Here is a 24,559-nt window from a genome sequence, read left to right on the forward strand (position 1 = left end):
ATAGGAGTACTTCCAGGGCAAGTAACAAGTCATTGAGACTATATGTCTCAGGCCAAAATTAATTATTGTCAACTGATATTACCATATTGAATTCTAATTCTGGAGTTTGTAAGCAAAAACTATTATTTGAATGCATGATAATGATGTTGTGCAAAAAAAAGAGATTAAAATCTAAAGATGATAAACAATACTTAGAGGAAAAAATTTCAACTCGTGATTTTTTGGGCCAGTCTTAATCTGCACTCACATCTCTTCTAAGATAAAGAACAAAATATCATCCGTCATATGCTCATATAATGGTATTTTCACTGAATAGGGGCTTTGTGTATAATGTGTCTTAAAATGTATGTAAAGCATTAGATTTACCATATGTGACTGCCACAATGAATCCACTCAAGTATTCTAAAATATTATTTGTGTATTTAATTTTTCTTTAAACTTCCTCTTTTTTTTTTTTTTTTGGCAATAGCCACATCTGCTTAAGCAATTTTGTAATTTTTAAACTTCCTTCTGCAAAGTTTTAAAAACATGAATTATCTCTTTGAAAACTTATAAAAATATAGTAAAAATGGTCAGAAATTGAATTATAAGCATTCTTAAGGGAATTTATGCCAGATATTTTCTTGCTCATAGATTTTAGCTCAAGATATTTATATAGTAGAAACGATTTACAGTGGTAAACATCTCTAGCTGAATCATCAATGCATGTATAATGGATTAGTTAATATAAATTCTAATCTTAGCTCTGTCTTATATAATTTTGTGGTTTCAAAGCATTCATTTCACTATTTCGTTTATTATGAAATTTGGGAAACTATTAATAAATATCTACTGAACAGTGTGGAAAAAAATAAAGAAGTTTTATGATATCACAGAAAGAAACAGCACTAGAGTTAGAAAATCTGGCTTTTGAACACAATCTTGTCACTTAAAATAGCCATTTTAATTTAGACAAACCATTTCATTTTCAGAGGCTGCCATTTTCCCTTATCTGTTAAATAATAAATATCTTATTTACTCTGTAAGGCTGTAAGGAAAAACAAAATGAAATAATGTTGGTAAGAAGACTTCATAAATTGTAAAGTGCTGTAAAATGAAAATTATAATTTCACAAATAACACCAGGGCTTTGCTATAGTGTAATCTGCTTCAGCATGGAACTCAATATAATGCTGTTCTATGTGAAACTGTACAAAAAGATATGTCAGTGGCAGGGCTGTATCATGTTCTCTTTGCAGGAATTTGGAGGGTGGTATTATAAAGAAATTTAAGAGATATTTATTTTAGAATTATAGTTCTGTTAAATCATATATATGTTATTTCAATGATTTATACTTGTTTTGAGAAATACCAGATTTCCCCCTGTTTATGTTTTCTCCATTCTTTTCACTACAGTCCTATTCCCATGAACAATAAACTGAAAACATATACAAGCATCAGTGGTCACCTTCATGTTCCAGGTCTCTTGAAAATATATAATACAATCAAAGGGACTGGAAAAGATCTATGGAGCTGACTGTAGTAAAAGTATATAGCACAGTAATAGCTTGTTTTATTTGCTGCCCCGTCTCAAATCAGACAATCCCCTGGTATTTTGAGCATACAGTTGATCTCTGTTTTATTTTTTTAAATCAAATCAAATAACATGATAAATATAATTAATATTGCTGTATGTCATGTGACAGCTGTTAAGACAGTGTATCTTAAGAGTTCTCATCACAAGACAATAATTTTTTTCTATTTGTTTAATTTTATATCTATATGAGATGATGAATGTTCAGTAAACTTATTGTCATAATCATTTCACGATATAAGTCAGATCATTATACCTTAAACTTACACAGTGCTATATGTCAATTATATCTCAATAAAACTGGAAGAAAAAAAAGTGCATTTAATGTTTCTATCCCTGTCTTGCCCTTAATAGTCCAGATTCTTATATCCAACCACATGCTTGATATTTCTATATTAATTTCAACACTGGTACTTGAAACATGGCATGGACAGAAGAGAATTCCTGGCACCCTGCTTTAGCATACATCTTTACCCAAACATGTTCATTACTCCAGTCTTTCCTATTTGAACTGATGACATTATTATCAATCAATTATCAATAATAATCATATTATCAATCATATGGGGGATCATCAATAATCCCCTATATGTTTGCTGGACCATGCAGAGATAATGGAACACAGAAAGGAATTTGTGTGTGTTTGTATGCGTGCTTTCTAAAGACTTGAAGTCTTTTAAATTTTTTAAATTGGAATATAGTTTATTTACAATATTATGTAAGTTTCAGGTGTATAGCATAGTGATTCACATAGGCCTGTGGGTATGTCATTTAGCATGTTGATGTATTACAATAAGCGTATACTGAGGCTCAAGGTCTAGTAGAAGTTGACTTGTCCACCATCTTGGACCTAGTTGGTTCTAACCAGCTTATTGTTGTACCCTAGAGCCATGTCATTCTTTTAAAGGTTGTGCCCTGCTCTCTTCCTGTCTCATTTTCACCTCAGGATGAATTCTAGCACCATTTTGAAGCTCCTCGTTAATGGATGGGCTCACTCACTACGTCAAGGATAGGTGATGAAAGGCACGGTTCTTTCTTGAGCTCAAGGTCCTAGCAGGTTACTACAGGAGCTCACAGACAGGTTTGTTGTTTTGGGTAAAGAAGATGAGTAAAACCTGTACCCCTCCTCTGCTCAAGGATTGTGACTCTGTACACTGGTTTTGGAACTTCAACTCTGAACATGAAAAATCACTTAATCATTACTTTTATAGCATTTTCCCTCAGGGATACCTGAATGGAGAACAAAATATAACTGCCAACAAGCTTCTATAATCTTTAAACTTTGCATAACTTTTAAGCAAAGTTCATATTTCCCTCTATACTTCAATTCAAAACACAGAAAGAATTAAAAGGATACCTAGTGTTGGGGCCTATGCCTTTTAGTTACTGGCTCAAATGAGGAACTGCCAACAGATAACTTGTTAGATCAAGATGCCCCGCAGCTCAAAGCTATTCAATTCAGTTCAGTCGCTCAGTCGTGTCCAACTCTTTGCGACCCCATGAATTGCAGCACGCCAGGCCTCCCTGTCAATCACCAACTCCTGGAGTTTACTCAAACTCATGTCCATCGAGTCTTTCACCTTCGGATTCTTTCACTGAGCCACCTGGGAAGAAGAGGGTTTCCTCTTTTCTTCTATGTTCTTCTGGCTAATATAAGTGGTTCTTCTTCAGCACCTTGACAGGAGAAAATCAAATAAAACTTTAATAACATGTACACATGAGAGAGACTCAGGAAAACTGAGTAACTTGCCAAAATGGCTGAAACCCTAAACTTAAGTACCATTTTCAGCTAAACACAATGGAGGATGCTGAAGTAGTGGTTTAGGACTTCAAAGGGGAGGAAGGCAATCACCTTCTAGGTAGAAAAGCAGAAATCTGAATAGTCAAAGCTATGGTTTTTCCAGTAGTCGTGTATGTGAGAGCTGGACCATAATGAAGGCTGAGCACTGAAGAACTGATGCTTTTGAATTGTGGTGGTAGAGAAGACTTGAGAGTTCCTTGAACATCAAGTCAACTCTAAAGGAAATCAACCCTGCATATCATTGAAAGGACTGATGGTGAAGCTGAAGCTGAAGCTCCAATACTTTGGCCACCTGATGCAAAGAGCTGATTCACTGGAAAAAACCCTGATGCTGGGATAGATTGAAGGCAGGAGGAGAAGACAGAGGATGAGATCGTCGGATGGCATGGCTGATTCGATGGACATGAGTTTGAACAAAGTCCAGGAGATGGAATCCCAGGACATGGATGCCTTGTGTGGTGTGGTGGTGCAGTTCATGGGATCACAAAAAGTCAGACAGGACTGAGAGACCCAACAACAGCAACAAAGCAAATGTTTGATATACAAATGTTTGCTGGGCCATGCAGAGCAATGGGACCCAGAGAAATTTTAACAAACAGACTTTACTGGGATCTGCTCTGTCTACTGCATCTAGTTTATTCCATAGTTATCTGTAACTAGAAAAGGTCATCTACCACCTACATCCTTTTAGGCACTTAAGGGGAAGGTCAAAGTTTCTTCCTGAGTCTTTAATCTTTTGGTCCCTGGTGATTTTTTAAAAAACTTTTCAATTTGTATTAGGGTTTAGATGGTTAACAATGTTGTGGTAGTTTCAGGTGAACAGCGAAGGGACTCAGTCATACATATACATGTATCTGTTCTCCCCCAAATCCCCCTCCCATCCAGACTGGCACATAACATCGAGTAGAGTTCCATGTGCTTGCTATACAGTAGGTTCCTGTTGGTTATCCATTTTGAATATAGCAACATGTATACGACCTTCCCAAACTCCCTAACTATCCCTTCCCCCTGGCAACCATAAGTTCATTTTCTAAGTCTATGAGTCTCTGTTTTGTAAGTTTGTTTGTATCATTTCTTTTTATATTCCCCATATAAGGGATGACATACAATATTTCTCCTTCTTTGTCTGACTTATTTCACTCAATATGACACTTTCAATATCCATCCATGTCACTGCAAACGGCATAATTTCATTCTTTTTAATGGCTGAGTAATATTCCATTGTATATATGTATATTTTTTCCCGTTTACCCTTCCTGAATTTTTGTGTCTGGACTAACAATAAAATTGACAAAAGACAGATTAACAGGGAAAAAAGAAATACTTTTAATTCATGTGCATAGAGGTCCCATAGAAATGAGATATGGTAAGTGGCCAAAGCAGGTGGTTTTTTATATTTGTTAAATGAAAGAACAATAAATTTGTGAGGAATTCACAGGACAATGAAACTCAGGTTTGGGGTGTCCAGTTAGTGGAAAATTTAAATGGAGTTTCGGCTTGAGGTAGTGAATTAAAGAAGCAAGGATGTTTGTTTATATAGGTTTAGAGGCTGGAATTCACTATTTTTGGCAACAAGGTTTCCTTCTTTCTCCAGATGCAGGGAGTATACCTTTCATCTGAGTGATGGATTTCCTGCTTCCAGGGAGACATGAAGGAGGGTCAGAGTGTCCTCTTGTATTGGCTGTTTCTTAAGTAACTTTAATTCTAAACAATACACCATTGAGGCACAATTTGGGCAGTTTTCTCTGGGCCCCAACAATTCCCTCCTCTGAAACTTGCCTGGAAGTTTCACATACTCAAAGCAGAACTGATGACCATGGAGAGAGAGAGCAGGTTCACAGAGTCTTCTATTTCACTGAATCAGTTTCTTAGTCCTGAGAAAAGGACAGATCTTTTTCAATAATTGTATCTCATTTCTGCAGAAGGACATGGCAATCCACTCCAGTATTCTTGCCTGGAGAATCCCATGGGCAGAGGAGCCTGGTGGGCTGCTGTCCATGGGGTCGCACAGAGTTGGACATGACTCAAGCGACTTAGCATGCATGCATGCATCTCATTTCAGAAGGCAGCCCGGCAGATGGGCTCCCAACACTAGGTCTATGGTGCAAAGAGTCAGGTATTTAATAAGTGGCATTTCTATGGAAACAAAAGAAAAATAAAGGTTAAAAATTGGAGCAGATTATAAACCAGTTTTTGAGCCCAGAGGGCAGTCAGTCAAGAGGACTTCTAGATTATCAATGTCCAAACATCTTCTGCAGTTTGAAACATCTCTGATGATGTGATTGGGTGTTCAGGTAAACTTTCTGAGTGACTCATATAGCAACAGGCACAAGGATTATTTAAGCATAAGCTGTTGTGGCAATTTCTCTGAACTTTATGTCAAGTTGTTTAGCTTTGGTTTGCAGGGCTCCAGGAATACTTTTAGGTTTCAGTGATTCCAAGTCTAAATGATGGGAGGAAATTGGAAAAGTTAGTTTAGTTGTAGTCAAATACTGGAGGAAACTCTAAAAATTCAGTCTAGTTTTTAGGTAAATTACAAAACCTCAAGGAAAGTTAATAGCAATAAAATCTGATACCTGTATGTATGAATTATTATTGAGAAACAATTTTCTCTCTAAAATCACCCTAATTTCTACTAAGGTAGCCAAATTAAGACGAATTTGTTTGCAAATTATGTCTAGTTAATAAACTTGAACTGAGTGTTTATATAAGTATAGCAAAAATAGTGACTAACCATGTGCTGCTGCTGCTGCTGCTGCTAAGTCACTTCAGTCATGTCCGACTCTGTGCGACCCCATAGACGGCAGCCCACCAGGCTCCGCCGTCCCTGGGATTCTCCAGGCAAGAACACTGGAGTGGGTTGCCATTTCCTTCTCCAATGCATGAAAGTGGAAAGTGAAAGAGAAGCTGCTCAGTCGCGACACCATGGACTGCAGCCCACCAGGCTCCTCCGTCCATGGATTTTCCAGGCAAGAGTACTGGAGTGGGGTGCCATCACCTTCTCTGGACTAACCATGTAGGATCCTTTAAACCTATTTTGCTTGAATTTTTACATGGAATCTATCTCCAGATTGAACTTTTAAATGCCTTTTGAGGCCAGGAAGCCACACCAAAGACTTGCTTATCAAACTTTACTGTAATACCTATAGATTTGGGTAAATTCCTCCCTTCCTGAGGTCCTCTCAATATCCTGCATTTCCTGTACCTGCCAGAATGTGACCCTCCTTACTCACCTGGTAAGGCTGCTGGGATAGCTGTAAACCAGGTATTAATATTAGGCTGTTTTTATGAGGAGCTTTATTGGTTCCATAAAGTCAATCTTAGTTCCTTTAAGCTGTCTGGTCATATCTGAGTCTACAAGGGTCTGTTTCACATATGACCATTCTTGGGAGTTCTCTGGTAGTCCAGTGGTTAAGGACTCCAAGCTCTCACTGCCAGGCTCTGGGGTTTGATCCCAAGTTGGGGAACTGAGATCCTGCAAGCCTCAAGGTGCAGCCATAAAAGAAAAGACCATTCTACTCAAAGCCTTGGTAATGTAATCAATGTCTCCAATTGTGTTCTGTTTTAAGGTGAACAGATTCTTATTGAACTTATGTAAATAACTGTATTACCAAAAAATAAGGATACTCCTTGAGAGTTTCTGAATTCTGGAGGGATCAGGTAGAAAAAGGTAAATGTTTCAATTCTGCTTACAAAGGTATAATTTACCAAATTTTTATAAAACTTCCTTGTATCTGGAAAACAAAAGGTTTAAAAATTAGTCATATTTTAGACCGCCTTGCCAAGTGGCACAGTGGCAAAGATTCTACCTGCTAATGCAGGAGACACATGACATGTGGGTTTATTCCCTGCGTCAGGAAGATCCCCTGGTGTAGTAAACGGCAACCCACTCCAGTATTCTTGTCTGAAAAATCCTGTGGACAGAGGAGCCTGGCAGGCTATAGTCCATAGAGTTGCAAATAGTTGGCCATGACTGAACACGAGTATATTTTAGACAAAAAGTCATAAAAACTATAACCATATTCATTAGTTCATTCAATCCCATATAATTAATTCTTGTTCTTCTTTTGAGTTCAGTTTTTCCACTAGTTCTGTTGTCCTTGCTGGATAATTGAGAGTGACAGGGACAGTGATAATTCCAAGAAGTTTGTAAGGTTTTTCTAAAGGCTTATATGATTTGCCCAGTGAACTGGGTATCTTGATCACTGGAGATTGCAGAAAACCCCAAGAGGAAAACACATTTTTTAAAACTGTCTCTTTGCCAATATCAGGGCATCAGCCTTGTGGTAAGGGAAGGTCTCAACCTATGGGGAAAACATACATATATTGATAACAAGAACATATTTATAACCCATACTAAGTGGCAGTTGAATGAAGTCCAGTTTTAGGTGTTCCAAGGGTCTGGAGAAAGGAGGTCTGAGGTCTCTGGGGACAAGAATATTTTTTTCCCAGGGTTACAGACCTGACCTGCCAGACATTGCTGGTACTGTTTTGCAGTTTTATTCGTATTTTTTAAAAAAATGATTTTTGTAAGTTATCACACACTATTTATACAACTTTATCATTATTATTTATTTTTTGGGGGGGGGCCCACTGAACAGCATGCAGGATCTTAGTTCCTCAACCAGAGACTGAACTTGTGCCCCCTGCAGTGGAAGTGCAGTCTTAACCACCGGACTCCAGGGAAGTCCCTGTTTTTGCAGTTTGATAGAAATCTTCCTACCAATGTCTATTTACAATTTGAGTCATATTAAGCGAATTGTGAGTGAGGAATGCAAGAAAAACAAAATTGAGGTTTGCCAGGGAGCTGGGAAAAATTGCTTCTATCACCAGTCACATCCACAACTGGGTATTGTTTTTGCTTTGGCTCCATCCCTTCATTCTTTCCGGAGTTATTTCTCCACTGATCTCCAGTAGCACATTGGGCACCTACTGACCTGGGGAGTTCCTCTTTCAGTATCCTATCATTTTGCCTTTTCATATTGTTCATGGGATTCTCAAGGCAAGAATACTGAAGTGGTTTGCCATTCCCTTCTCCAGTGGATCACACTCTGTCAGACCTCTCCACCATGACCCGCCTGTCTTGGGTGGCCCCACAGGGCATGGCTTAGTTTCATTGAGTTAGACAAGGCTGTGGTCCGTGTGGATGGCAGAAAGTGAAGAGGAACTAAAAAGCCTCTTGATGAAAATGAAAGAGGAGAGTGAAAAAGTTGGCTTAAAGCTCAACATTCAGAAAACTAAGTTCATGGCATCTGGTCCCATCACTTCATGGGAAATAGATGGGGAAACAGTGGAAACAGTGTCAGACTTTATTTTTTTGGGCTCCAAAATCACTGCACATGGTGATTGCAGCCATGAAATTAAAAGATGCTTACTCCTTGGAAGGAAAGTTATGACCAACCTAGACAGCATGTTCAAAAGCAGAGACATTACTTTGCCAACAAAGGTCCATCTAGTCAAGGCTATGGTTTTTCCAGTGGTCATGTACGGATGTGAGAGTGGTCATGTATGGACTGTGAAGAAAGCTGAGCACCAGAGATGATGCTTTTGGACTGTGGTATTGGATAAGACTCTTGAGAGTCCCTTGGACTGCAAGGAGATCCAATCAGTCCATCCTAAAGGAGATCAGTCCTGGGTGTTCTTTGGAAGGAACGATGCTAAAGCTGAAACTCCAGTACTTTGGCCACCTCGTGCGAAGAGTTGACTCATTGGAAAAGACTCTGATGCTGGGAGGGATTGGGGGCAGGAGGAGAAGGGGACGACAGAGGATGAGATGGCTGGATGGCATCACCAACTCGATGGATGTGTTTCAGTGAACTCCGGGAGTTAGTGATGGACAGGGAGGCCTGGCGTGCTGCGATTCATGGGGTCGCAAAGAGTAGGACACAACTGAGCGACTGAACTGAACTGGGAAAAATTAACTGGCTGTCTTGGGTTTCCCATCACGGAACTCTTTTTTTTTTTTTTTTTAATAGCTGTTGCTTACCCATCTTACTTTCTCTGATTCAGGAGCAGACCATTTCTATGGTCGAAGGATATTAATATGACAAAAGTCTGGCAATAAGCAGTCAATTTTTTTTTTCCAGAAGCAGAATTGAATGCATTCACATGTGTCAAAATCTACACAGATTCTGGTATTCATGCCTCTGAGTGACAATCAGGTCATTTCCCTGATATTGGGGTTCAGTCCCTTTAGTATGAGCCCCAGTTTTGATGACAGACAACACTTCATGTCAGAACACATACAACTTCCAGGAATTTCACATAATTTTTGGAACACTTATAATTCATATCTCTATGGACACAATATAAAGAAGGCTTAATGTTACTTTTTATTTGACAACCCTTCCCATGTAATTTAACATATCAAGTATACCTAATTCAGAGAAGACAATGGCACCCCACTCCAGTACTCTTGCCTGGAAAATCCCATGGACAAAGGAGCCTGGTGGGCTGCAGTCCATGGGGTCGCTAAGAGTCGGACCCGACTGAGCAACTTCACTTTCATTTTTCACTTTCATGCATTGGAGTAGGAAATGGCAACCCACTCCAGTGTTCTTGCCTGGAGAATCCCAGGAACAGGGGAGCCTGCTGGGCTGCCGTCTATAGGGTTGCACAGAGTCGGACACGACTGAAGCAACTCAGCAGCAGCAGCATACCTAATTAGCTTAATTTCTCTTTTTATAAGGAGAGAGAACACATTTTTGAGATATTTCATGGGCCTTTAAATATTTCATATTCCAAAGTTAAAGTCAAAAAGACTTCATTTGGAATTTGATTTTTGGGAAAGTGAAAAAGTGAAAGTGAAACTCATTCATTTGTGTCTGACTCTTTGCAACTCCATGGACTGTAGCCCACCAAGCTTCTCTGTCCATGGAATTCTCCATCCAAGAATACTGGACTGGGTCACCATCCGTTTCTCCAGGGGATCTTCCTAACCCAGGGATTGCACCTGTGTTTTCTGCATTGCAGGCAAATTCTTTACCATCTGAGTCACTGGGGAAGTTTGTCAAAATATAAAACATGTCTTAAAATGTTTGCCCAAATAGGTCTCTGTGAAACAATGCTCAGTTATCCATTTAACCAAAATAAGAATAGGCAAATTTAGATTTATTATTAAAATTTTTAAAAATAGTTTCTAAGGCAAAGTCCATTTCCTTGCTTACCATTCAGGTTGGCAAAGGAACTTCCTTTTAGGGGGACTACCAGCTTTTGGGGAGGGGGAAATTTCCTCCTCTACTCCTCTTGAGTTCTTGTGGCTGGGCTAATGATAAATTTGACACAGAATAATTAACAGGAGAAAAAGGAACAAACTTTAATTCATTTGCATGGAGGTTCCACAGAAATGAACCTTTAAAAGTGGCAAAAGCAGGCAGTTTTTAAATTTTTTTTTTTTTTGACAAAGAAACAATGTATCTGTGAGGAATTGACTGGAGAAAGAAAATTTAGATTTTAGGTGCCCAATTAGTAAGGAATCTAAATAGAATTTGGGCTTGGGCTATTATATTCAGGAAGTAACAAGGTTTGTTTACATAGACTTCTAGGCCTGAATTCTCAGTCTTTGGTGAGAAGTATGTCCTTTTACCTTTCCACGTGGGGAGTGTACCTTTTACATAAGAGGTACATATTCTGCTTTCAGGGGGACAGAAGGAAGGGTGAGGGTGTCCCTCTTGCACTGGCCATGCCTTAAGTAACTGAAGTTCACTTCAAAATAATTGGTATGCCATTGAGGCACACTTTCGGGTGGTCTGCTGTGGGACCCTACAAACCTTAAAACGTTTAGTAAATGTAACAGTTTGTTTCCCCTACAAGTCAACATGGGCGACCTCTAGAAGCTGGGAACAGCTCTCAGCTGATATTCAGCCAGAGAATGATAACCACTAAGAACTGAATTTTGCCAATAAGCCGAATGATAAGCAAGGTAACAGATTCTGCCTTAAAGCCTCCAAAGGAATGCTGCCTGCCACTACTGACATTTGGCCTGTGAGATTGTGTCAGATTTCTGACATAAAAAACTACAAGTAAATAAATACATATTGAGCCACTAAGCCGGGCTTCCCTCATATCTCAGTTGGTAAAGAATCTACCTGCAATTAAGGAGACCCCCAGTTCGATTCCTGGATCGGGAAGATCTGCTGGAGAAGGGATAGGCTACCCACTCCAATATTCTTGGGCTTCCCTTGTAGCTTAGCTGGTAAAGAATCTGCCTGCAATGTGGGAGACCTGGGTTTGATTCCTGAGTTTGGAAGATCCCCTGGAGAAGGGAAAGGCTACCCACTCTAGTATTCTGGCCTGGAGAATTCCATGGATTATACGGTCCATGGGGTCACAAAGAGTCGGACGTGACTGAGTGACTTTGGTAATTTGTTACAGCAGCAATAGAAAACGAACACAGTAAGGAATGTTCTATTTTTACATCATATAAAAAATATTTTTGTTTATTTGGCTGTGCCAAGTCTTAGTTGGAGAAGGAAATGGCAACCCACTCCAGTGTTCTTGCCTGGAGAATCCCAGGGATGGGGGAGCCTGGTGGGCTGCCGTCTCTGGATTCGCGACACGACTGAAGCGACTTAGCAGCAGCAGCAGTCTTAGTTGGGGCACGTGGGATCTTATGTCTCGGTTTGCAGAAGCTTTTAGCTGTGGCCTATGAACTCTTAGCTGTGGCATGTGAGGTCTAGTTCCCTCACCAAAGATCGAACCTAGGGTGTCTGCACTGGGAGCCCAGTCTTAGCCACTGTACCTCCAGGGAAATTCCATTGTCTTTGCCTCATTTAAATAAAAGTTTATCCAATTGTTGCTGCTGTCGTGTAGTTGCTAAGGTGTGTCCGACTCTTTTCGACTCAAAGGACTATAGCCAGCCAGGCTCCTCTTTCCAGGGGATTTTCCAGGCAAGAATACTGGAGTGGGTTACCATTTCTTTTTCTAGGGGCTCCTCCCGACCCAAGGATCAAACCCATGTCCCCTGTATTAGCAGGTGGATTCTTTACTGCTGAGCCACCAGGGAAGCCCTGTTTATCCAATATTGAATCCTTATTCTTCTAGGCTTCCAGGATGTTTACTACTAGACATTATTGAGGCCCTTTCTCATACCAGTGACTCTCAAGGTCCCAAGGGTGTCAAGGATCTTACCATGAGCCAAAATACCCAGGAGGCCCCCTTGGACCTTCTGTAATCATTTGCTATCAATGAAACGCCGTAGTCCCTGGTTCTTGGTCACATGTAACTTGGTGGCAGCGGCAGAATCTTCACAAGGCCGGGAAATTTGGAATCTGGGGTTCATCTCCTCTAGGCATCCAGGATGTCATCCCCTCATTCCTCCCCTCTGGGTGTGGTATCATTACCCGGGAGCGCTGGGGGTTAGGAATGGGATTCTGGTAACCCGTTGTCCCCTTCTCAGGGAAATCTTCCCTCTAACAGTCTAACGATCTTTGCTTTTAACCCAAGGACACATCCATCTCATCCCTCGCACACAGGTGCGCGCACACAGCAGGCCTGATACTGAGGTCGTCTCTAATCTGTTTTAACCTCTCAGACTCCCTTGAAACAAAGAGCATAATGATCTGGTTACTAGGAGTTGGGAGATAAATAAAATATAAATTAACATCTTAGATTATTTTGTTAACACTGATGCACTGTTAAGTTGGTTTTATCTCTTAAAGGAACTTTTGCTTACCTTCCCAGCGCCTTGGTATTTCTCAGAGGTTTGGTGACTGATGGTTTTTATTTTGGTATTGAAGTCTGTCCCAAACTGGTAAACTCACATAAAATAGCAGCTGGCAGGGTGTGTGATACATTTTTTGCAGGCTTCTTAAGGTCAGGGTTCATAAACTGGCCATTGGGCGAATTTCTTGCTTTTCAGAGGGGAAAAATGACTCTCTCTTCACTCAACTCTGGCTCTATCCCACCTGCATGGGAGTTTTCTTTGATTCTGGTCAACCTCTAGGAGAATGAACTGTAGAGAAGCAAGGATGGAGCAGGGGCCCACTTAAATGTGTTTATGGTAATAGTCTAGGCAAGAGATGACACAGGCTTGAATCAGGGCAGAGGTAGTAGAAACAAATGGTTGGATTTTGAATTCTTTGATAGGTACAACCAATGATCTCATGTTGGATGTTAAAAGAGAAAACCAAATATAAATAGGCTTGTTATAACTTAATCTCTTTCACATAATTCATAGCTGGGAGTCTGGAGGGACCTTAAATGACTTGCCAGAACATTTCACATCTTGAGACTGGAGATCAGAGTTTAAGGGTTGTCACAGGAGACTTTTAGTAGTTAAAAAGTTGGTTCTCCAATCTAAATTGCATCCTTATTTCTTTGTTTTCTGATTCACCTCCTTTTGTATAGTCTCTAGGATTTCATTATCTCCCAACTCCAACTGGCATTAAGTTCCAGTTTTTTCTCCCATCCCACATTCATCACCAGACAGCTTTTTCAGCTTTTTTCTATCCTCCCTTCGAGTACTCCAAAATAAATGACAGGTACCATTTTCAGGGGAAAAGAATGCAGGAAAGCTGAAAACAATAGCCCTGTATTCTATACACAAGCTTGATTTTAAGATGACTAAAAATGTCATAGTGAGATCAACATTTTAAGAAATACAGTACTGTTCTATTACTATCAGTGATAAATCTACTTTGTTTTATATTTACTCTTTCGTAGCTCAAGAATCAAGATAATTATCATTACAAAACTTAATTCATATGACTGGTAAAAATTTTTTTGTTTAAAACGTTGAATGCTGGAAGAAGTAACAAAGTATTAATAAGTGAGAAAAATCAGCACCTATATAAGGCAAGTAGTCTCTTTTCTAAAGTGAAGTTAATGTTAATTTAAAAAAAACCTGCGGGCTATATTGCTGTTTTTCAGAGCTGTAAAACCTTAGGCAAAGTAGTTATCTTTCTGTGGCTTTTCTTTCCTCTCCATGAAATCTCAGCTCTCTTATTGCCTCTTGAGTTTAGGGTCCTCGGACAATGGAAAAAAAAAAAAAAAAGAAAGAAAAAAAACCCTCATTTAAATAAATATTTAGTGTCTAGCGTAAAATACATGTTTGCTATTGGAAATACCAAGTACAAGTCACAGGGCACAGGTTCCTGACCTTCGAGAGTAGGAAATCCTCTGAAGCAGACCAGCAGTGAATCCTATTTACAGTTGGTGCATACTTTCCCATGCTGGCCTGAAACTATCAAGTACGTCAGCGGCTGCGACTGTGCGCACTCACCCAGCTACTAATAATTCTTAAACTGCCATCCTAAAGCGGAATATGCAGAATTCCACTTTACTTTCACTTTTGAAGGAGTTAAAAATAAGGAAAGTACAACTTTGCCACCTGAGATGTTTTCAGAAGAGATTCCTTTACTCGCCCCAGAGACACTTCCCTAACCTCAGTAGCTCCCCAGGACAACCCACACTTTCCTTCCGGGTTCTAGCTGAACTGTTTTACAGGGCATAAACCAATGGGCTCATTCCTTCTCCGCGGCGGGGCGGGGTCTTCCGCCTGGGCTTCGGAGACCCGCCCTCCGTACGTGGCGTGCGTGCGTGGCGCCGTGCGGCGCGGGACGGTTTCTTCAGCTTGTGGCGCCCCCCGGCGGTAGCGGTGAAGCGATGTGAGGGCTGGCCCTGAGCGCCTGCCATGGAGCAGCACCAAGAGGCGCGAACACCCGGGGACCCCGTCGCGTGGCTGCCTGGGACCTTGAGGTCTCAGACGCCCGAGGAGGAGGAGCCGCGGGTGGGCGGGTCAGCGCCAGCGGCCTCCGTCTTGGACGCGGAGGCGTATGGGGCCAGTGCGGACGGGCTGTGGGAACTGCCAGTGGAGCCGGCGGAGCGGAGGCCCGAGTGCAGCCACTGCAGGTGACCGCCGGGCGGGGGCGAGGGCGGGGACTGAAGCCGGCGGCGGACTTGGGGGGCGAGGGGGGGTGGGGCGGGGGCGCTGCAGCGACCCCTGCCGGGGAGGCGGCTGCTGTGACTGAGGACCAGGGGAGCATTGTCTCCATCTCTGCGCTTGGAGCAGCAGGGTCCACTGGTTGAGGTTGAAATCACTGTGAAATAGCCACAGCTCTTTCAGTAAGAAGCCTTTTCTCCAGGTTCAGGATTACTTACCCTTAATTCATGCAAGACACTAGCGGGTCATGGGATGAGCGGACAGAAGCTCCGCTGTCAAGAAACAAGTGTCTGATGGAGGAAGGAAGGCGTAATAACAGTAATAACACTTATGTTTATGTGACACAGCCATCTCACGGTCAAAACAAAACAAAAGCATAAAACGGATTAGAGGCGAGAGACAATCAAGGTGGCTATTACAGTAGTTGAGATTGGATTCCGAATTCTGAATTCACTTAGAGATATATATTGAGCACCTTCTGTGTGTCAGGCACTGGGCTAGGTTTCTGGTAACCTAGGCATGGATAACAGAGAAGGCAATGGCACCGCACTCCGCTGTTCTTGCCTGGAAAATCCCATGGACGGAGGAGCCTGGTGGGCTGCAGTCCATGGAGTCGCTAAGAGTCGGACACGACTGAGCGACTTCACTTTCATTTTTCACTTTCATGCATTGGAGAAGGAAATGGCAACTCCAGTGTTCTTGCCTGGAGAATCCCAGGGACTGGGGAGCCTGGTGGGCTGCCGTCTGTGGGGTTGCACAGAGTCGGACACGACTGAAGCGACTTAGCAGCAGCAGGAATGCATAGAAATGTCTCTGAGCTCACTGGGCCACTTATAGTCTAATGAGGAGACTGTTTATTAAACTGAGTGAATGTGAGTGAAGTCGCTCAGTAGTGTCCGACTCTTTGTGACCCCGTGGACTGTGACGGGGTACCAGGCTTCTCTGTCCATGGGATTCTCCAGGCAAGAATACTGGAGTGGGTTACTGTTTCCTTCTCCAGGGGATCTTCCCTACCCAGGAATCGAACTCGGGCCTCCCGCATTGGAGGCAGACGCTTTAACCTCTGAGCCACAAGGGAAACAGCAATTAACATTGTCTGCCCGATTTAGTTATGGCAGAAAGTGAAGAGGAACTAAAAAGGCTCTTGATGAAAGTGAAAGAGGAGAGTGAAAAAGTTGGCTTAAAGCTCAACATTCAGAAAACTAAGATCATGGCATCTGGTCTCATCCCTTCATGGGAAATAGATGGGGAAAGAGTGGAAACCGTGTCAGACTTTACTTTTTTGGGCTCCAAAATCACGGCAGATGGTGATTGCAGCCATGAAATCAAAAGATGCTTACTCCTTGGAAGGAAAGTTATGACCAACCTAGATAGCATATTCAAAAGAAGAAATATTACTTTGCTAACAAAGGTCCATCTAGTCAAGGCTATGGTTTTTCCAGTGGTCATGTATGGATGTGAGAGTTGGACTGTGAAGAAAGCTGAGTGCTGAAGAATTGATGCTTTTGAACTGTGGTGTTGGAGAAGAGTCTTGGAGAGTTCCTTGGATTGCAAGGAGATCCAACCAGTCCATCCTAAAGATCAGTCCTAGGTGTTCATTGGAAGGACTGATGCTAAAGTTGAAACTCCAGTACTTTGGCCACCTCATGCGAAGAGTTGACTCATTGGAAAAGACCCTGATGCTGGGAGGGATTTGGGGGGTAGGAGGAGAAGGGGATGACAGAGGATGAAATGGCTGGATGGCATCACCGACTCCATGGACATGAGTTTGAGTAAACTCCGGGAGCTGGTGATCGACAGGGAGGCCTGGCGTGCTTGGATTCATGGGGTCACAAAGAGTGGGACACGACTGAGTGACTGAACTGAACTGAATGTACTTTCACGATTGTGAGGACTGTTCTCCCTGCTTGCTTGAATCTCATGTTATACAGATGTACCATTTTTTAAAATAAACTTTCTTTTCTGTTGTAATGTTAACATAGGCTTTAAGAAATGTGTATTTATTTTTATTATATTTGGCTATTCAGGGTCTTAGTTGCAGCACGAGGAATCTTTGATCTTTGTTGTGGCATATGTTATCTTTAGTTGTGGCATGCAAACTCTTAATTGTGACATGTGGAATCTATTTCCCTGACCAGGGGTTGAACCTGGGCTCCCTGCATTGTGAGTGGGTAATCTTAGCCACTGGACCACCAGGGAAGTCCCACCATTAACCTTAATGGAATGAAAGCTAATGGAGCCTTTCAGTTTTTACTGGACCTCTTGGGAGAATTCTACAATTGAAATAATCCTTGAAACATTCTTTCTTTCATTTCTCTGTGATTTATCTGACTTTTCTATCCTAGTCTTCTTTGCCTGTTCTATTCAAAGTGTCAGTGTTGGGCCACCTCAAGGTCTTTTGTCTAGATTCTCTTGTTCTAATCCCATACACTTCCCACAGATGATGTTACCATTTTTCATGTAGAGGTTGTCACCTCTACATTGGTCTCTCTACATCAGACTCTTCTTTGGAGTAAGAGATGAATGTCTTCATTTAATCATTGTGTATGGAGTACTTTGCTAATTACTGTTAATACGGTTGGAGGCTTTATCCATATAGACTGTTTAGTTTGTTGTTGGTTACAGATGATAAACCAGTAAAAAAGCAACCAAATATGTAATTACAGGTTGAAAAAAAACACAAAAGAACAGCAATGAAGGAGAGAAGTAGGATGCTGTAATAGAAAATAGCAGGATGGTGTCAGGAAAGATTTCTGAAGAAACTGGAGCCTATTATACAGAGTGAAGTAAGCCAGAAAGAAAAATACCAATACAGTATACTAACACATATATATGGAATTTAGAAAGATGGCAACAATAACCCAGTATACAAGACAGCAAAAGAGACACTGATGTATAGAACAGTCCTTTGGACTCTGTGGGAGAGGGAGAGGGTGGGATGATTTGGGAGAATGGCATTGAAACATGTATAATATCATATATGAAACGAGTCGCCAGTCCAGGTTCGATGCACGATACTGGATGCTTGGGGCTGGTGCACTGGGATGATCCAGAGGGATGGTATGGGGAGGGAGGAGGGTTCAGGATGGGAAACACATGTATACCTGTGGCGGATTCATTTTGATAAATGGCAAAACCAATGCAATATTGGAAAGTTAAAAAATAAAATTTAAAAAAAAAAAGAAAAAAGTGACACTGGTGAAGCACAAAAAAAAAAAAAAAAAAGAAAGAAAGAAAGATAGATAAGACTGATTCAACCAAGAGAAAAGTATTTCAAGAAGGGGAACAGAAAGACAGACTGGTTGCTTTTCTTTACCATTTGACCTTTTCCCAGGGCTGAATCAAAAGACCTCGGAGTCATAATCTTGAGTGTAAGGGTCTTTTTATATTTTCTGACTGTATATGTGTAGTAGATATTCCGTAGACCTTTCACAAAGGTGAGTAGTTTGTATCTAGAAGAGACTGTTTGGAAGAGAGGGTATGTGAATACAATTTATTTAAATAAGTTGTCTAAAGTTGTTAGATGATAACACTTAAAAACGTGGCAAAGAGGTCTACTAGAACGCTGAAAGAAAAATGTTTCAAATATAAATCCAGAGCTAAATTATGCTAGCTTTATCATATAGTTTTTAGTTTACTCAGAACTGCTAGTTGAAATAGTTTAAAAATTAGTCTTCTGTGGTTAGCAAAATTTTATAATGTTTCTGATCGGTTTCTTCTTGCCCCATTATAGGCTTTGTGTTTTAAAGCACTTTTAGATTGATAACAAACTTGAGAGGAAGGTACAGAGCTTTCCCATATGGCCTCTGCCCCCTCCATCCCCCCACCACATGCATAGCTTCTCAGTTATCAACATCCCCTACCAGAGTGGTACGTTTGTTACAATTGATGGACTCGGGTGACACATCATTATCACTTAAAAGTCCATAGTTTAGATTAGGGTTCACTGTTGGCGTTGTACATACTTGAAGTTTGGACAAATTTGTAATAACATTTATCTGCTATTATAGTTTCATGCAGAGTGTTTTCACTGCCTTAAAAATCCTCTTGGCTCTGCCTTTTCATTCCTCTCTCCCTCTAACCTGATCTACTATTTAAAAATGTACTGGATTTTAGCTTGTTTTCAGTTTTATTTAGTTAATATTTGAGAATTGTAATTCACTGTCACATTTCTGTGTTTTGCTTTTTCTGGTGACATTTTCTACCTTTTAAAGACTCTTCTTCCCTTGACATGTTATGCATTTTGTTTTAATTGGTTAGGATACAGTTCTAGAAATAGAATATTTAGGTGTTACCAATAAAATATAAACTAATTTATAGCTCTTTATACTTTATTTCATTAGGCTGTTAGGGTCTCAACTAGTTGCCTGAGTGAACTTCTTTACTGTTATGCTTATAATAGTTTTTAAAATTGAAATGCATTTTTAGGTTTGAGTGATCAGTACGTCACAATTATTTGGCCCTTTTTTAATACTTAAAACACTATTCATTTAAATACATTACTATACTTGTCACTGCCTAAAGAATTCTAGGGAGAAGGCAATGGCACCCCACTCCAGTACTCTTGCCTGGAAAATCCCATGGATGGAGGAGCCTGGTAGGCTGCAGTCCATGGGGTTGCGAAGGGTTGGACACAACTGAGCGACTTCACTTTCACTTTTTACTTTCATGCATTGGAGAAGGAAATGGCAGCCCACTCCAGTGTTCTTGCCTGGAGAATCCCAGGGACGGGGAGCCTGGTGGGCTGCCATCTATGGGGTCGCACAGAGTCGGACACGACTGAAACAACTTAGCAGCAGCAACAGCAAAGAGTTCTAGAGATTGGTTTTGTTCGGGAAGTGTAGACTCAATTTAAATTCTCAGCAGAATCTTGCTTGTTAGAAATAGAGCATATCTTAAATGTTGGGGCCAGTGTGAGGAAAGCAGGAGAGACTCCATCTTGAGGCCTGTCATCCGTCTTAAGGATAGGATGTAAACTGGGCCTGAACTCTGCCCAAGAGTGAGGAAACCGTTGCTAATGGAAACCAGGTCTCCTGGAGACTTCCCTCCTTAAAGATGGCAAATGGAGATTGTAGTTGAGGTCAGGCTGCCCCTGTTAGATTAACCAAGGAGACATACCCCCTTGATGTATAACCATTGTCCCCCCTCCCCCTTAACTTTAATTGTTTGTTCTCTGAGCACCTACTTGTTATAAAACTCAGTCATATACAACAAGGAGGTTGCTAACATGTAACCAGTCATTTGGGGGTGGGGTATAAAAATGGGCCTCTCAGAAACATCAGGGTCCTTGTTGGGAACTGATTCCTCTTGGACCCGCTGGCATAATAAGCTGTACTCCACTGTCTTGAGCGTCTTCTGAGGTGTGTTTTGCGACTCTGGATTCCACAACAAAATATGAATGAAATATCTTTCAAAAGATCTGTACTAGTTTGGTATTGCAGGTTACAAATTTTGTAAAAAGTATGTCCCTGTTAAAAGGAACAGCATGTACAGGAGTACACTGTATCTGTACAGTGTATTTGGAGAGCTTGGCAGAAAGGAAGGAGAGGTGAGGCTGCAGAGGTTGATGGTGGTTCTGTTGGGAAGGGCCAAATAAGCTGTGTTAGGAAGTTAGAATTCCTGGTGGACTGCAGTCCATGGGGTTGCAGAGAGTAGGACATGACTGAGCGTCTAACCACTTTCACTTTTCTAATCTTCCTCTTTGGCTTAGCAGATAAAGAATCTGCCTGCAATCCAGGAGATATGAGTTGGATCCCGGGGTCACGAAGATCTGCTGGAGAAGGAAATGGCAGCCCATTCCAGTATTCTTGCCTGAAAAATCCCATGGACAGAGGAACTTGGTGGACTATAGTCCATGGGGTTGAAAAGAGTCAGACATGACTGAGGGACTAAGCAGCAGCAGGAAGTTTGAGCCTAAAGCATTAGAGCCCGACAAAATAGCCACTGAAGTTTTTTTTTTTGAATAAAGGTGTCAATTTGACTTCTGTGGGTGGCTTTTAGCTATCATAATTTATGCTCTGTTTTATTAAGAAAAATGCAAACTGAATAGTGATACAGTGGTAAAGGCTTGCCTGGGAAGAGTTAGAGCCTCATTATAGTAAAGATGCCAAACATCTTAATTATATTTTTATGTCTTCTGTGGATATTCCTGCCTGAGGACAAGAGTTGGAAATCACTTGCAAATCATTGGTTATAAAAATAAGTACAGAGAATTTTTTAATGTGTCTGAGGGAGGAAGACAGCAGGGACAACATATACATAAACTGACACAGATAGGCCCTGAGACATAATTTTTCTCTCTCCAGTGCTTTTTTCTTTCAAAAGTACAAAGTTGTAAGGATTGTGTGAAACCACATCAATATAAATAGCACCCATTTATTAGATACTGGTCATTAGCAGGTTATCCACTGAGATGAGGTGTTTTATATTTGTTATTTTATTTATGTCCCATAACAGCCTTCTGGAGTTGATGATATCATTAGCTTTTAAAGGATGAAAAGGTGGAGGTAACAATCAGGTAGCAGAGCAGGGTTTCTGGCTCCAGTCCGCTTGGCTCCCAAGCTCCTGCAAGGGCTTGACTCTTTGCTGTACCCTCCACGCTTGCTGAAGAAGCCTTATTCTTTTGATTGCGGAGTGGATGTAGTCACTAGTTGAAGTGGAGCTATTAAAGCTGCAGGAGTAGCTCTGTTTTCATACTTTTTAAGCTGAAGTATGTTTCAATTCAGTTGCTTATTCATGTCTGAGCCTTTGCGACCCCATGGACTACAGCACTTCAGGCTTCTCTGTCCATTACCAGTTCCGGAAGCTTGCTCATGTCCATGATGATGCCATCCAAACATCTCATTCTCTGTCGTCCCCTTCTTCTCCTGCCTTCAATCTTTCCCAGCTTCAGGGTCTTTTCCAGTGAGTCAGTTCTTCGCATCAGGTGGCCAAAGTATTGGGGTTTCAGCTTTAGCATCAGTCCTGCCAATGAACTGATCTCCTTTAGGATTGACTGGCTTGATCTCCTGGCAGTCCAAGTGACTCTCAAGAGTTTTCTCCAACACCACAGTTCAAAAGCATCAATTCTTTGGTGCTCAGCTTTCTTTATGGTCTAACCGTCACAGAAAAGAAAATTAGATACCAAGTGAATTAGAGATACCAAGGGAACATTTCATGCAAAGATGGGCACAATAAAGGACAGAAACGGTATGAACCTAACAGAAGCAGAAGATGTGAAGAAGAGGTGGCAAGAATGAACAGAAGAACTATACAAAAAAGATCTTAATGATCCAGATAACCACGATGGTGTGATCACTCACCTAGAACCAATCCTGGAATGCAGTCAAGTGGGCCTTAGGAAGCATCACTGTGAACAAAGCTAGTGGAAGTGATGGAATTCCAGTTGAGCTATTTCAAATCCTAAAAGGTGATGCTGTGAAAGTGCTGCACTCAATATGCCAGCAAATTTGGGAAACTCAGCAGTGGCCACAGGACTGGAAAAGGTCAGTTTTCATTCCAATCCCAAAGAAAGGCAATGCCAATGAATGTTCAAACTACCACACAACAGCACTCATCTCACAGGCTAGCAAAATTATGCTCAAAATTCTCCAAACTAGGATTCAACAGTATGTGAACTGAGAACTTCCAGATGTTCAAACTGATTTTAGAAAAGGCAGAGGAACCAGAGATCAAATTGCCAACATCCGATGGATCATCAGAAAAGCAAGAGAGTTCCAGAAAAACATCTACTTCTGCTTTATTGACTACGCCAAAGCCTTTGACTGTGTGGATCACAACAAACTGGAAAATTCTGAAAGAGATGAAAATACCAGACCACCTGACCTGCCTCCTAAGAAGTCCGTATGCAGGTCAAGAAGCAGCAGTTGGAACTGGACATGGAATAATGGACTGGTTCCAAATTGGGAAAGGAGTATGTCAAGGCTGTATATTGTCACCCTGCTTTTTTAAGTTATGTATGCAGAGTACATCCTGCAAAATGCTGGGCTTGGATGAAGCACAAGATGGAATCATATTGCTGGGACAAATATCAATAACCTCAGATATGCAGATGACACCATCCTTATGGCAGAAAGAGAAGAACTTAAGAGCCTCTTGATGAAAGTGAAAGAGTAGAGTGAAAAAGCTGGCTTAAAACTCAGCATTCCAAAAACTAAGATGATGGCATCTGGTGCCATCACTTCATGGCAAATAGATGGGGAAACAGTGGAAACAGTGACAAACTTTCCTTTCATGGGCTCCAAAATCACTGCAGATTGTGACTACGGCCATGAAATTAAAAGACTCTTGCTCCTTGGAAGAAAAGCTATGACCAACCTAGGCACCATATTAAAAAGCAGAGACATTACTTGGCTGATAAAGCTAAGTATAGTCAAAGCTATGGCTTTTCCAGTAGTCACGTATGGATGTGAGAGTTGGACCATAAAGAAGTATGTTTACTTCAAGCTTAGTAACAGGATGCCTGAGCATTAGTATTTTCTAGCTCCTTTTTTGGGATTCCCAGGTGGTACTAGTGGTAAAGGGCCCACCTGCCAATGCAGGAGACATAAGAGACATGGGTTCAATCTCTGGGTTGGGATGATTCTTTGGAGAAGGGCATGGCAACCCATTCCAGTATTCTTGCCTAGAGAATCTCAGGGACGGGAGACTGGTAGGCTGCAGTCCATAGGGTCTCAAAGAGTCAGACATGCACAACTGAAGTGACTTAGCATGCACACAGCTCCTTTTTTACGTAAATTGAGATACATTTGGTCGGTGTACAATATTATGTAAGTTTAAGTTATACAGCCTGTTGATTTGATACATTTATATACTCAGTATGATTATCCCTGGTAGTCGTTAGCTGTTGTCACCTAATTATCATTTCCTTTCTGTGCTGAGAAGTTTTAAGATGTAGTATGTTAGCAAGTTTGAAGTATGTAATATAGTATTGTTGACTATATCACAGTGCTGTGCATTACATCTCCAGCATTTATTCATCTTCTGATTACAACTTTGTATCCTTTAATAACATCTTGTTTCCTTATTCCATGTCTTAACCTTTTCTGTATTCTTTAGGCTTGAATATTCAGGAGAAAAAGGTGATGGGAATGAAAACATGAGAAAGTGAAGCAGGGAAGACTATAGGTGTTTGAGAAGAACACAGGGGCCACAAGCTGGCAGCCCACAGTTTTGTTTAAAACTATATTTTACCAGTTTGAAATTAGTTGCTAATAGTTAAAAATGAAGATGTTTTATATCAGAATCCAGATTTCTGGTTTCTGTAAGAATGGGGAGATGTAGCAGCTTTGGGGCCACCATCCTGA

At 41.1% G+C, this 24,559-nt stretch overlaps 1 protein-coding gene and 1 long non-coding RNA gene across 2 annotated transcripts in view; one reads left to right on the forward strand and one right to left on the reverse strand.

Annotated features, from left to right (window-relative positions):
* Positions 1-1,600: 1,600 nt before the first annotated feature.
* Positions 1,601-14,767, reverse strand: LOC133251038 (uncharacterized). The gene is made up of 2 exons (XR_009737495.1): positions 13,047-14,767; positions 1,601-5,816 (listed from the first exon to the last, which is right to left on the reverse strand). It is a non-coding gene; the product is annotated as an uncharacterized LOC133251038 (long non-coding RNA).
* Positions 14,768-14,914: 147 nt separating this feature from the next.
* The window catches only part of DTWD2 (DTW domain containing 2), a 107,748-nt gene continuing 98,103 nt past the window's right edge, over positions 14,915-24,559 (forward strand). Inside the window, exon 1 of the mRNA XM_061423001.1 lies at positions 14,915-15,223. Within this exon, the coding sequence (XP_061278985.1) occupies positions 15,006-15,223 (218 nt within the window). The 5' untranslated portion in view covers positions 14,915-15,005. The remainder of the gene's footprint in view (positions 15,224-24,559) is intronic.

The sequence above is a fragment of the Bos javanicus genome, chromosome 7, assembly GCF_032452875.1.
Source record: "Bos javanicus breed banteng chromosome 7, ARS-OSU_banteng_1.0, whole genome shotgun sequence".
Lineage (NCBI taxonomy): Eukaryota > Metazoa > Chordata > Mammalia > Artiodactyla > Bovidae > Bos > Bos javanicus.